Raw genomic sequence first — 13166 nt, 5'->3', positions numbered from 1 at the left:
TTTTTTTTTTTTTTTTTGCAAAAATTGCTCAAATGCAATGCATTGTGGTCTATATTCGCTAATGTAGTGAGCATCGATGCACGCAAGTTTTTCGCAAAGACTTCTTGTAAATTTATAGTGCACTAGATTTTGGAATAGTAGATTTGGACAGCGCTAGAAAATGGCGAACTCACTAAATAGTGACTAGGGAAGGAATTTAATAAACATTATAATGTTTTGCATGATGTGTAAAGGCAGGGATAAAACTGTGCTGACAAAAGTTTGCAAAAGAACTTGAGCCTGGGAACTACAGCTGAATAAAATAATTGCAATGAATATATATATATCAGTGGCGGGCCGTCAGGGCCTGCAAGGCCTTCTCTGCTGGCCTAAAAATATCTGAATCACAGACTGATATTAATTATTATTTATTTCCGTGAATACGTATTCTATAATTCCAAATGCTCTGTCTTCGTCCTTTCATTGCTGTCTCCCTGGCTGCGCTGCTTCCAGACGTGTATTTTCCTATTTAAGCATTAACCAATCACATTGCAGCACCATTTGTTGCTAGGGTCAAAGAAATCTGCCCGGAGGCCTTCACAATCAGTTCTGCGGGCCCTGTAGCATAAAATAATTGTCGACCAAACTGTTGCTTCAACCAATCAGATTTGGAGTAGGCGAAACCAAGGCCAGCTAGCAGGCGTACGGAAACGTCATCATTTTCACGAGCTTTGATTGGATAGCTCGCAGCTCGCTCTGGTTCTGCGTTATGTGACGGACACAGGTGCCGAGGAGCGGCGTGTCAGGTTTGAAGATGTTACCAGTGGAAAGCGTCTCATCGTCTGATTTTTGGTGGAAAATGAATGTCTGGGTAAAGTTGTGGCACAGTTTTGTCTGGCACGGGTAAAGGAGTTCCGTGACTCCGTTGAGCGGGAGTGAAGCTGAAATCTACGAGGCCCCTGAACGCACCACGGGCGCGTGCAGCGCAAAATCCTCTCGCGCACTGCCGACAATATTATTTTCCAGACACAGACCTTGATCATCACAAAAACTGATGTTTGTCTCCCTCCTGGACCACACGAGGCTTCAGGAATACCAGAACATTTTCCAGCTTATCACAGCCACGGAACACTTTCCATCTGCGAAACGCACGGATTCTGCAGGACAGAGTGATTGAAATCTTCTTGAGGATAGAAAGGATGGATTTTGTGTTTAAATAATCTGGATTTTTGGTGAGTAAAATTTTGCTATCTCCCTACATAATATTTAAATTTTATCAGGTTATTTTTTTATGCTTTTGGTGTGTGTGTGGCAGTTGTACCTGCACTAGAAGTTTTATTGCCATAAAATAGTTAATGAGGGTTGGATTGATTCAGATGGAGCACTACTGAAGGCCTAGGTGTGAAATGCACGGCCCGCCACTGATATATATATATATATATATATATATATATATACAAACATTTGTATTTTTGCCCTTAGCTCTCCAAAGAGATTTGGACACATTACAATTCCAGTAAAACATTGTTGACGAAGTAAATGAAGCAGATTAAAATAAATTGTTGATTTAAAATAGTCTTTTAAACCCTACAAGTCCTAAATTCTAGCAGCATCTCATTTTTTTCCTTATTTCTTGTGTAAAATAACAAGAAATTAATTAAAAATGCTTTGGGACCTTTTTTCATGGAAAAACTAGCAAGGCGTCTTCTTGATTCTCTTCAGGGAAATTTCGCTTTCTGAATGTGTCTTTCAGCGTTTCAGCTTCTCACATAATTACTAAGTACAGGAGATTACTAGAATCCCAATAATAGACTATAATGCAGTTAATTGGTGTATTAGACAAGACATCTGCATCCCAAAAGAGTGCATTCCAACTGTGAAGTGAGAAGTACATGTTCATTTAAATCCCATCTGGGGTGCTTACCAGAACTGCTAAAGTGCTCTTGGGGAAAGAAACAAACTCTTTCCTCTCTATATGTGTGGTTCTGCAGATCCTAATTGACCTTTGGACTCATTTCCATACTAGTGTGTAGCTGTCTTTAAAACACACGTCTGTCTTAGTTTTAGGTAATTAAAAAATATTAGTTGAAAACTTAAAAAAATAAAATACAGAGTGTTTATTTTTAACCTGTTTTTGCATTAATAAAATAGAGTGGCTGCATTATTTACCTTTAAAATGTCACCTTGTGCCAGCTGAAAGCTGCTCGCCGTGACATTAATGCCTTTGCCTGTTTGGACTTGGATGCTGTACACGCACTCGTGGCTGTTGTCGTAGTTCTTCGGGTAGTTTGGTGACAACAGAGCTCCCACGTTGTTGGAAACTGTGGATCCGCATTCGGCTGCAGGAAGACAATCAAAGCCAATCCACACAATCATTCATACGACAATTTGCAAATGTGTAATAAAGCAGAGATTGCATAACTGCTTAATTGCTTTAAGAGATAACAGTATCATTCAAATATCCCCCTTTGAAAAAACAAAAGTCAACTCTGTTTTTTTATTACTTTAATGTCATAGTAATCAACTGTCATTATGAGACAATGAGGAGGATATGAAATAGTAATTGTAAAAACAATCACTAGCTGTCTTGTACTGTAGACAGCAGAACATGATAACTTTACAGAATTTCCATATCTGAATTAACAGGTGAACAATGACTGACAGTGTATAATATATTAATAATAGTTCAGTAAAAAAGACATAATGTTTCTGTTCTAAACTATTCATGACTAAACTTGCTCCAGAAAACTTTTGAACTTAAAAGTCTAAGAAAATGACTTTTGATGCTTGCAAGTTTCTAGCTATATCAACGTACCTTTAGTAAAAAAAATTATGTTTGTGAAAAAGAAGGTAAAAGCAGCGGATCACGTACCCACACACCTTGGCAGAGGGGCGCTCCACATGCGGCGCCCACCTCCCAAGCACACAACCTCCCTCGCCCCCTGCAGACGATAGCCCGAGTTGCAGTGGAAAGACAGTGAGTCCCCAATGCCAAACCTGGATCCAGTGTGCCAGCCGAACCGAGGCGTTCCGGGATCCTGACAGGGCTCCAGATTGTACTCTACAACAAAATTTAAAGGTATAAATCCGTTAAAGTCAGTGTAATTTGAATCCTGAAATAAAGGGGAAAATTTCATATTTATTTTCTCACTCCTTTACTAAGAAGAGTACATATTCAGCTTGTAAAAGAAATACTGGTGCTTGTGCTGATTAACAGCTATGCTCAAAGATACTTGATCAGGTTAGGATACATGAATATAGCTTGAGATGTCTGGATTAGCAATGGCTCTTGGAAAAATTCTTTCTTTCTCTTGTGACTCTTTTAATGGTCAAAAACAGGGGTTCTCAAAGTGCGGCCATCAGGCCAATGCTGTGAGGATCGTGGACTTTGGTTTGTTTTTTGTCTTGTATCTCATGAGTTTTGGTAATGTTTTGTCTCTCCATGCCCCCTCCTGCCAACTGTTTTGTTTTTTGGGCATCTGGGATCTGTCCTTTGGGGGAGGGGTACTGTGAGGATTGTGGACTTCAGTTTGATTTTTGTCAGTTATCTCATGGGTTTTGGTGATGTTTTGTTTCTCCATGTCCCCTCCTGCCAAGTGTTTTGTTTTTGGACACCTGGGATCTATCCTTTGGGGGAGGGGTACTGTGTGGATTGTAGACTTTGGTTTTTGTCTGCTATCTCATGAATTTTCGTACTCTCATGGGTTATTTTTTTTCAGTTTTTTTTACTAAATGTTTTACTTTTTTGCCACCTTGTCTGATCTCCTGCGTTTGGGTCCTCTTCTCCTTGACTTCTATATAGGAAGAGGTTTTTGGCCTTCAAAAAATTCATCATTGATGGTCATTGATGTTTGTCATTTTGGTTATTTGATTCTGTCGGGTCACAGTTGATCCAACAGATAGAATCGGTACCCCCCAAAAATTTGCTGCAGTAGCAACAACGATTTATTATTTGTCCATTGTTACAAGATCACTTTCATAAATTGCTTTTCTGAGCCTAAGTTAGCCAAACACAGGTAATTTTTTAACACCAAAAGCTGTTGCTGTTTTATGTAGAATATGTAGAAAAATAAGCAAATATGACATAAAGCCCCAGTATAAAGTATATTGTAATCATCTATTTCCTTTTTTTATGGTTTTTGGGACAAAATATGAGTGTTACAAAACAAATCAACAGTGGAGAAATAAATTCTGGCATAAAAAAACCCTACAGTGCTGGAGAGTTTGTAAAAGCATGAATGCTCACATAGACATCACACAGGTCTGTTATTGACCAAAATTTACGATATTTCTCAGTTAAAACAATATTTCAAGTCTTGCCCTGCTTGTTCTTATGCTCTGTTAACTGTACAAATGACACTTGCTCATTAAATTCTGTTTTTCCAAATTGGCCCCAGTCTAATGTAGAGTTCTTAATAGTTTGGCCCTCCGCTAAAAAAACTTTAAGAACCCCTGCTCTAAAATGTAAAAAGATGATGCAACTCAGACTACACTTAAACAATCATCATGTCATCAGTACTTCTCTTACAGACTATATCCTTCTGGTCCATTGATTTGAGTCCAGCAAAAACATTTCAGCAGTGCTCGGCAGCATAATGTGGCCCAAGAGTGTCAGCAGACTTTCATTAAAGGCTGGTAAAGGTTAAAAATGAATTCTAATCACGGAATCTACGAATGCTAATTATAAAGCATGCAAGGACAAACACACACTCGCACAATCAAAATCTGCTTTATGAATATTCATGCATGCATAAGTAATGCTTCACTTAAGCAAACGACTGGCAAATAGTTAGCAAGAATGCTCATAAAGCAGCCATCTCTATTCTATGTCACATCACATTTACTCAACGCCGCATCACCTTCTGTCTCACCTCTTCATATCCATTCAGAAATCTTACACATAGCTTTTTACTGTTCACCGTCTGGGGGCCCATTATTTCTCAACACAGCAGTCTCCTCAGTCCTCAGGACACTGGCCCTTATGCTTTGATGAGCATTCACATCATGGTTAGACATCGTCTACCTACCTGCATGACCTCTTTGTGTGTTAATTATTCTCTTCTGACTGGCACAGACCGGAGGCATGGTCTACCTTCAGCCCACTGACCGATAAATCACCCCTCACTTGTTACTTTACGCACGCTTCAGCAGTCTCTTTCTCTTTCCGTCTGCCCGTCACTTGCGCGTCTTTTCAACAGCACCATCTAGCATGTTTTGAACTTTTTTTTAATATAATCCTGGCTTCTGCCTCCTCCTCCACATCCTCGTCCTTTTGTGGAGAGCCTGCAGCCAACACATGCGCCCTCCTACCCCCCCTCCATTTCACCCACAGATAGAGCCTGTATGCGCCTTCATACCCGAGAAGGAGATGTTGAATCCCTGAAGAGATATGGAGAAATCCGAAATGAAGCGTAGCTGGGCCTTGAAGTTCCCATACAGGCCGGCATTAACTGGTGCAGGCCTCTCTGAGCCAGTGAGCCGAGCCAGAGGCTGAGCGAAGCTGCCATTTTCTGTTATCAGAAGGTAGTCATGGTGATCCTCCAGGTGGAAGGAGTGAAAAGTGAACTGGACACCTGAAGGGAAAAAGATGAATCCAAGATGAACAGTCTTTTTTTTGCTTGCACGTGAGCATAAGTCAGCTTTCCTGGGAGATGTTTTTACTGTACAAAAATCAACTTTCTACAAATATACAAAAAAACATGTCTATGATTGCAAAAAAATAAGAAACAGCTATTCACGAATAAAGAGAACTTTAGAACACTTTTTTTTGGTGTCATATTGTTGCCCAGTAAGATTATCCTGCTTCCTTCTATGACAGCCAACTGGCTGTTTTTCAACACAACCAGTACTGAAGCTGTTCCAATAGGACTCTGTAATGTCCTCCAGTGTTTGGCTTGCTTTGTCAAAAAAACAAATCACAGATGACCAGGAAATTAAGTGATTGATCACGCTGTCTGTGAAACAGCAATTATGTTTCAAAGAATAGAGACAAATCATCAATTAATCCGACTTGGTCTCTGTGAAAAGTCCTCCCACTTCTATAGTACAGTGCATACACAATAAGCAAACATAGTGACTTTTTTGCTGTATCAACCAACAGAAATCAATGTCCTGAGAAACTATTCGATGTCTGTCTTTATGTAAGAGTTATAGCTGCCAGAGATGCAGGTGATACAAACAAAACCATGAATAAAATTAAAAAGCTTGCGGAATAAACATACAGATTGGCACTAAATTATGCGAACAAAAGCAGCGATCATTTATCACCAGACAGAGGTTTTGTGATCAGACATTAAATCCTGACTGCAATTAGGATCTATGACTGCAATTATTTTTGAAGGTGAAAAGTAGAGAGTAATGCTTTCAGGAGATTCAATTACTTTAATATTCACAAGGAAATAAGAAGGAAAAATGACAGTTCATTTAATACTAAGCAGTCCCAAGGTCAAGAAAGGAAACTCCTTAGAAGGAAGTTGAGAACGACCAAGCTATGATCTTGTGCAACTTCCAGATACAGACAGTTTTGTAATGACTAACAGGCTGGACAAGAAGGGGAAAAAGTGATAGATGTAGTCATTTTAGGTGAAAGTAACATCAGGGAGAAGAAACTGGAACAGATAGAGAAATACGCAGGCCTTAGAGAAGAGCTGGATTCAAGCAACCACTTCCAATGAGAAGTTTATGTAAACACACATATATGAGCATTTCGGGCTTCCACATTTACATTTATTGTCTTTATGCATCGCTTTGCAAGTTTTTAAGCTATTTCAGGCTCTAAATACAAAGTGTGTTGAACTTTGACCAACCACGGACCTGGATTTGATAGTGACATATGGGTAGCATCCTTTTAAATTCACTGAATGTTGGAAAATTGATCATGAAGGTGTGATTAATTATTTCTGTTTGTATGACACCAATTCTTTCATATATCGGAATAGAGGTGTGAAAGAAAAAAACTTGGAACAAGATTTTAGAGGTTTTCACCGCTTCAACATTTCGCACGAAACCTCTTCCAACTTTGAGTACATGTGCTAATATAAGTAATGGACCAGGGGTGTCTAACATCCGGCACGCCAGATGGTTTAACCCAACCCAGTCAGGAAGAGAGAAAAAATATAAAAGTGTTTAAAAAAAAAAAGCAAGTTTGTAGCCAATCCCTGTGACGAGTTATGGTTATTCAAAAAAATAGACGCAATGTGCAATTTCACCACTACGAGAAGCAAAGGAAAAGAAATACAGACAACAAGAAATCAAGAAATACCACGTTTGGGTAAGACGCAGTTAGGTTTCCTGCCAGTCTCACCCCTGTTGAGTTGCTTTAAAAATAATCAGGTTGCGTTCTTAAATGTGCATCACATGCCAGGGTTTGTTTGTAGCATCCCAATACCATGAATAGTAATTCAGGGTTTTTGCACCAATGTTTTGGCTTCAGTTTTATGTGGTAGACCCTCCCTGTTACAGTTCTATGCATTTTTCAATGCTAGGGTCTAGACTAAGGCATCTAAAGGGTTTTATTTTTATTTTTCAGAGATCTGCTGTAGCCACTCTGCCAATTTCGGGGTTACTGCTGAGTGCTTCGATCCTCACAGGTACCACTATCACCTTCATGGTGCTTCCTTAGTATTTCTCTAGTTTCTTGTGTTCCTTTGTCCTGATGTGCCATCACTTGATATTGACACATCCATTATGATTGCTTTCTTTTGTTCGTTATCTATCACCATGATTGCTGGTTGGTTCAGCATGACCATCACGCAGCACTTTTGGGTACACTTTGCCTCTTATCTAAGAAGCGACTTTTGGATAAAAAAGATCTTCAACCAAAAAAAGCAGGTCCAGACCAACCTTTTAAAAACTTTTTTTGCAATGGAACCATACTGGATGAACAAGAGTCATCACATACATACCTATATAACACTTCTCTGCTTTCCTTGAAGGTCCAAAGCACTTTATTTAAAGTCACAGTCCCAATCATTCAATAACACACATTCACACACTGACTGTCCAACTCTGGCACCAACCCATAACCACAAGAAGGACAGTGGGGTTCAGTATCTTCCGGTCAGAGATAGACCGTTCCGCTATGACTGCCCAGAAATACTCAATTGGAATAATCATTTTAGCATAACAGTGAGGATACTGTGGAAGCTGAACTGTCCATTGAAGGAAAGGACAAGACAAAAGGGAACCCTTACAAAAATTAATCACAGGTGTCCGGTTGTGTGCCTTATTCATACAAATTCAGATAATTGATTAAAAAAGTCAAAGCAATAAAACTGAGTTTTTGACTCCTGCTACAATGCAGAGGTTACTCAGTGATTCATATTTTTTTTCTAAATTGCTTTTTAGGCAGTTAGATTTAATAAGATTTGCACCACGGGTGAAATAGTAGACGGGAGATGATATTTTTTACCTTTTCCATGGTTGACTTCAACCGTCCATGTACAGTTGAGAGAGTTAGGATAGAGTTCTGGGTAGCCAGGTGAGAGAATGATCCCTGAAGGGCCCCTGATATCCCCACCACACGACGCTGCACATAGAAAACAAGATAATGAGTGATAACTGTTTAATGACGACTCATAAATGAATAAAAACCTGCAAATGAACCAATAAATCCTTCATTTGTAGACAAAAGGAGCGATTTTGTTTAATAATGCATTTGAGTCATGTCACATCCTGTTCTGCTATTTTTATAAGCACCTGTAATTCTGCCAACACACTGTTTTTATTCCCTTTCCAATCTAGCAGTATAGTGCCTAACATGACACAAGATTATTTATTTATTCAAACATCCATCCAGATTTACTACTGTTTCAGTATCTTTGACTAAAAGGCACCGTCAGAAAATGAGAATATTTTTAGGCGTATTTTGTGAGGATTGTTGACTTTGGTTTGGTGTTTGTCACCTGCTGTGCTCTGTTCAGTCACCGTTTTGGTTTCTCCATGGGCTTGTGTCATACTTCTGACTACCTTGGACCCAGTAGGGGAATTTTTGCTGCATTTACAGGGTTTTCTGTCACTGCAGTCCACGCCATGTCACGCCACATCAGATGGGACTTCCTGCAGCCATATCTTAGTCACGCCATGTCCACCAAATCTGTTCCTGAGGGGGATTGTCGGGCCCGTTCTTCCTGTTCCTGAGGAGGGTCACCGGGACCCCTCCTTCATGTTACCTGTCCCTGAGGACGGTTGCCACTCATCCCCCTTGGCTGTACATTCTGTTCCGGAGGAGGGTCGTTGGGACAGCTCTTCTTCATGCCTATTCCCAAGGAGGGGTTCTGATACCCCTCAAATCCGTCCGGCTGCAGGACCCCTGAGTGTTTTCTGGAATTGTTTTTGTTTTTTGTTTCTCCATGTCCCCTCCTGCCAAGTGTTTTGTTTTTTGGGCATCTGGGATCTATCCTTTTGGGGTGGGGTACTGTGAGGATTGTGGACTTTGGTTTGGTTTTTGTCAGTTACGTCATGGGTTTTGGTAATTTTTTTGTTTCTCCATGTCCCCTCCTGCCAAATGTTTTGTTTTTTGGGCATCTGGGATCTACCATTTTGGGGAGGGGTACTGTGAGGATTTTGGACTTTGGTTTGGTTTCTGTCAGTTATGTTATGAGTTTTGGTCATGTTCTGTTTTGAATGGTCCCTCAGTCTTATCATGTTAAGGTTTGTCATGATTCACAGCTGTCTTCATTTCAGTTAATTAGCCTCAGTCTATTTAAGTGTTTGATTTTAAGTTCGTCCTTGTCAGGTCATCTGGTTTGCTCTGTTCAGTCACCATTCTTGTTTCCCCATGGATTTTTGTCATGTTTTGGTTAATTTATTAAATGTTTTAAGGTCCTGTCACCAAGCCTAGTCTCCTATATTTTGGGTCCAACAACACCCATTCCTGACAACGTTCCCAGTTCACACATTTTTGCTAATATTTTCAACATACAAAAACTACTGTTTAGGGTTCAGTAGTAGTATTTTTTGGTTAAACCCATATAATACATTGAACTCAAAAACCCATTTGATAAACAGGAGGTGATAGGAAACACTATCTAAAAGTACTACTGTACACTCGAGTCACCTCAGTAAAAGAAACCTCATGAGTGGTCCATATATGCCTAACAAACTGCATGAAAGCACTCATCAAAAACATTTAATGAGATGAATCCGTTCCCTCATTGGCTGCTGAGGACAGTTGCAAGGTGAATGCCATATCTGCCTGAAGGTTAAGTGCTATAATTGGATATGGTTCAAACTTGTAAGCATTTTCTCCTGCTGTAACTGGCTTTCTACAAAAAGGTCAAAACACATAAAGGGCAGCTTTTGCTAAATACAGTATTCATGAAACCTGACAGGGTTTGTATTTTTCCTTTTTGCTTCTATGACGCATTCAATACAATGAAAACTATCAGTAGATGCACATATTTTCACCAAAATAAAAGTTAGCTGATGTTTTGGTGGATGAGAGGCCCTGGGCTCTTCAGCTACCCACACCCCTTTTCCTTCACCCTTTGTGGCTTCCAGCGACTGCACAAAGCTTGAATTCTTACTCACCACCAAAAAATTATATTATATACTTTATTAATGAGCAAAAATTACATAAAGTCATTAAAAGTTGATGAGCATGCTTGGCAAACGATTCCTTCTGAGGCTCCACAGGCAGAGAGCCAAGGCATTTGGCTGCAGTCTGGCACACACCTAGGCATGAAAAGCCTCTGAGATATGGAATGAATTTTCAAAGCAGTGATTTTGATGAAGTTGTATAGCTTGGTGCTGAATCATATGGATGGTGTCATTCTTTATGCCAACGTATTTTATTTGCCTTTTCGTCTCAACTGAGTGATCCCTGACAGAGGAGTATCAACCCTCCGACGGTGTGTCACTAAACAAAACCCAAACTTGTACAAACAGCTCAGAGAATGAGAGGCAGTCAAAGAAATGAATGTTTCATGCTCTGAAATGACTGTGTCCACATTGTCCATGATTAATAGCACAGAGTCGGGTGTTTACACAAGCTGCTTCGGTTGAAGCATGTTTGTTTGTGGCGTTCACCAGCTGTGGGTTGCAAGGACAGCGTCCCTCAATTTTGTGACTCTCTGACAAAGCCTGAATGTTTCTGAATCACTGACACATCGTCACCAACCCAGCTGTTGAGAGGAACAAGTGGAGACGAAAGCCTCCGTTGGAAATGTTTAATGCGAACATACCGTCACAAGTGGGCAGAGGGTGACTCCAGAAGTGGTTCTTCTCACAAACAAGTGGCTCTTCGTGGCTCAGCCTATATCCAGGTTGACACTGAAAGGACACGGTGGAGCCGATGGACAGGTCGTGGCTCAGCCGAGCACCATTCACGGGGATACCGGGGTCCATACAAGAGTACGTGTCCAAAGTGACAGCTAGAAATGTCCAAACAAATATAGTTGAATTATTGGAATATAGTATTCTTGGTTTTAATGACATCACAATGTAAATGAAAATCCCATATATCCTGCCATGTTTTTAGTTGATTTACACAACAGCTTTCCCAGAATGTCATTGGATTAGTTGAAAATAAATTAAAATCACTTTATTTTAGAATTCTTATGAATTTTTCTTAGGCCTGTTTGTCTATTATGCAAAACCCTGTGCAATTTGAAGGTACTGCTGATGAATAAAGCCTTAATAAAGATTTAAAGTGCAATCCTATCTTGATCTCTATTTGATTTGATTTAAGACGTCAAGATGCTATGGCAACAAAAAAATGACAATTTTAACCAATGAACTCATTATATTAACTAAATAAGGAAAGATACATTTTATCACCAATGTGCAAATTCATTAAAGTTAAAAGGAAGATTTAGTGTAACAATCATTAAAAAATGTTTGGGTGTTGAGATCACTATCAACTATCTGTCCTAAAATGCCTTTCTAAATTAGACACCATAAATTGCAAATATTTTGGCATCAATTGAAGGTCTGACATTGTGAAAAAAAACTGAAAAATGTAATTAGCTGGAGGTCAGATAACAGATGAAAAAGCTGGTTCATGTCATCCTGAAGGATGGTTTGGGTGTGAATTGCTAAATATGTGTTTTATGAAAACAAATCTATGTCAAGACTGTATAAATGTGTATTTTACAATTTTATTTGCATTTTTAAAAAGTGTCAATTACTTGACTTAAATTATTTCTTGGCATTCCATTTATTTTAAAGATAAAAGTCTTGAACCTAATTAGGCCCTTAATTCCCCGCAAATTAAACAGATGCTAAAAATTACATAAAGTACATAAAAATGCACTTTTGTTTAACATATAGATCCGTATCCAAATATGCAAATTGTGTCAAATGTAGGTAACAAATTGCAACAGTTGTGTGATCAATTGTTAGATATTTGGTGGGTAGACAAGATTTTCCGAACTTTAATATCTTCTCTAATATTGAACAAATCGTAATTTAAACTGAGACAATCCTTCATATGGAGTGAAAATGACCCATACAGTATAGTATTTTGGTAAAATACTGTGTGTACATTCAATTTGTTATTCCGAAGGAAGAAAATAAAAATGGATTTTAAAAAGATGAATAATAAACAATTAACAGCCAGACATGACTGATTTCTTTTGTGTGATATTAGGGCGTTTTTCTTCCGTATTTCAGTAATAATTAATAGTTTTAGAAAGGAAATTATGATTTTTTCCCTAATGTGTTCAAACTGTAGAGCTGTTATTGATCACAGCTGGCCCTGGCCTCAGGCTGCAGGAATTTGGTAGAAAGTAATGACCTTCATTCATTCTGAAACCAGTGGAGCCCTGTAAAAATCTGTTATTATGTGTTGCACATAATTGTTGGACAGCAATTTACTTGATGAATTTTCTATTTTTTGTTTTATAGAACAAAAAAAAAAAACACATTGAAGAAAGTTTTGCATGTCTCTTTTTCTCATCTAATTTTACCAAATGAAGTAGTCAAAGTTTCCCTGAAGTCTTTCAGCAATTAGATATATCCTAGATGGCAATGTTAGACGCTAACAGGATTTTACTTTTATTGCTTTCCGATAGCCTCATCAACAAAAGAGAAATGCACCAGAGAGCTAAACATATTAAGACGAGGAGACTTGTGGCTTTCTTTCAGTCAGTAATGCAGACATAATAACAAACTCAGTCTTATGAATCAAATCATGGTGGCAAGGGTAATGCTGCAAGTGCAAACAATTGTGCAAACAGATCTCAATT

At 38.9% G+C, this 13166-nt stretch overlaps 1 protein-coding gene across 5 annotated transcripts in view; it reads right to left on the bottom strand.

Moving 5' to 3' along the window:
• LOC112143303 (CUB and sushi domain-containing protein 3) overlaps positions 1 to 13166 on the bottom strand; it is a gene marked incomplete at its 5' end in the record, with an annotated part of 317263 nt that overhangs the window by 192202 nt on the left and 111895 nt on the right. For all 5 annotated transcript variants that reach the window (XM_024267159.2, XM_024267162.2, XM_024267160.2 and 2 more), the window contains 5 exon segments: positions 2149 to 2318; positions 2852 to 3040; positions 5337 to 5552; positions 8390 to 8506; positions 11163 to 11351. In XM_024267159.2, the coding sequence (XP_024122927.1) occupies positions 2149 to 2318; positions 2852 to 3040; positions 5337 to 5552; positions 8390 to 8506; positions 11163 to 11351 (881 nt within the window).

This window comes from Oryzias melastigma, linkage group LG16 (genome assembly GCF_002922805.2).
Source record: "Oryzias melastigma strain HK-1 linkage group LG16, ASM292280v2, whole genome shotgun sequence".
Classification (NCBI taxonomy): domain Eukaryota; kingdom Metazoa; phylum Chordata; class Actinopteri; order Beloniformes; family Adrianichthyidae; genus Oryzias; species Oryzias melastigma.
Note: the sequence above shows the minus strand (reverse complement) of the source record. Positions and strands in the feature narration are given on the sequence as shown.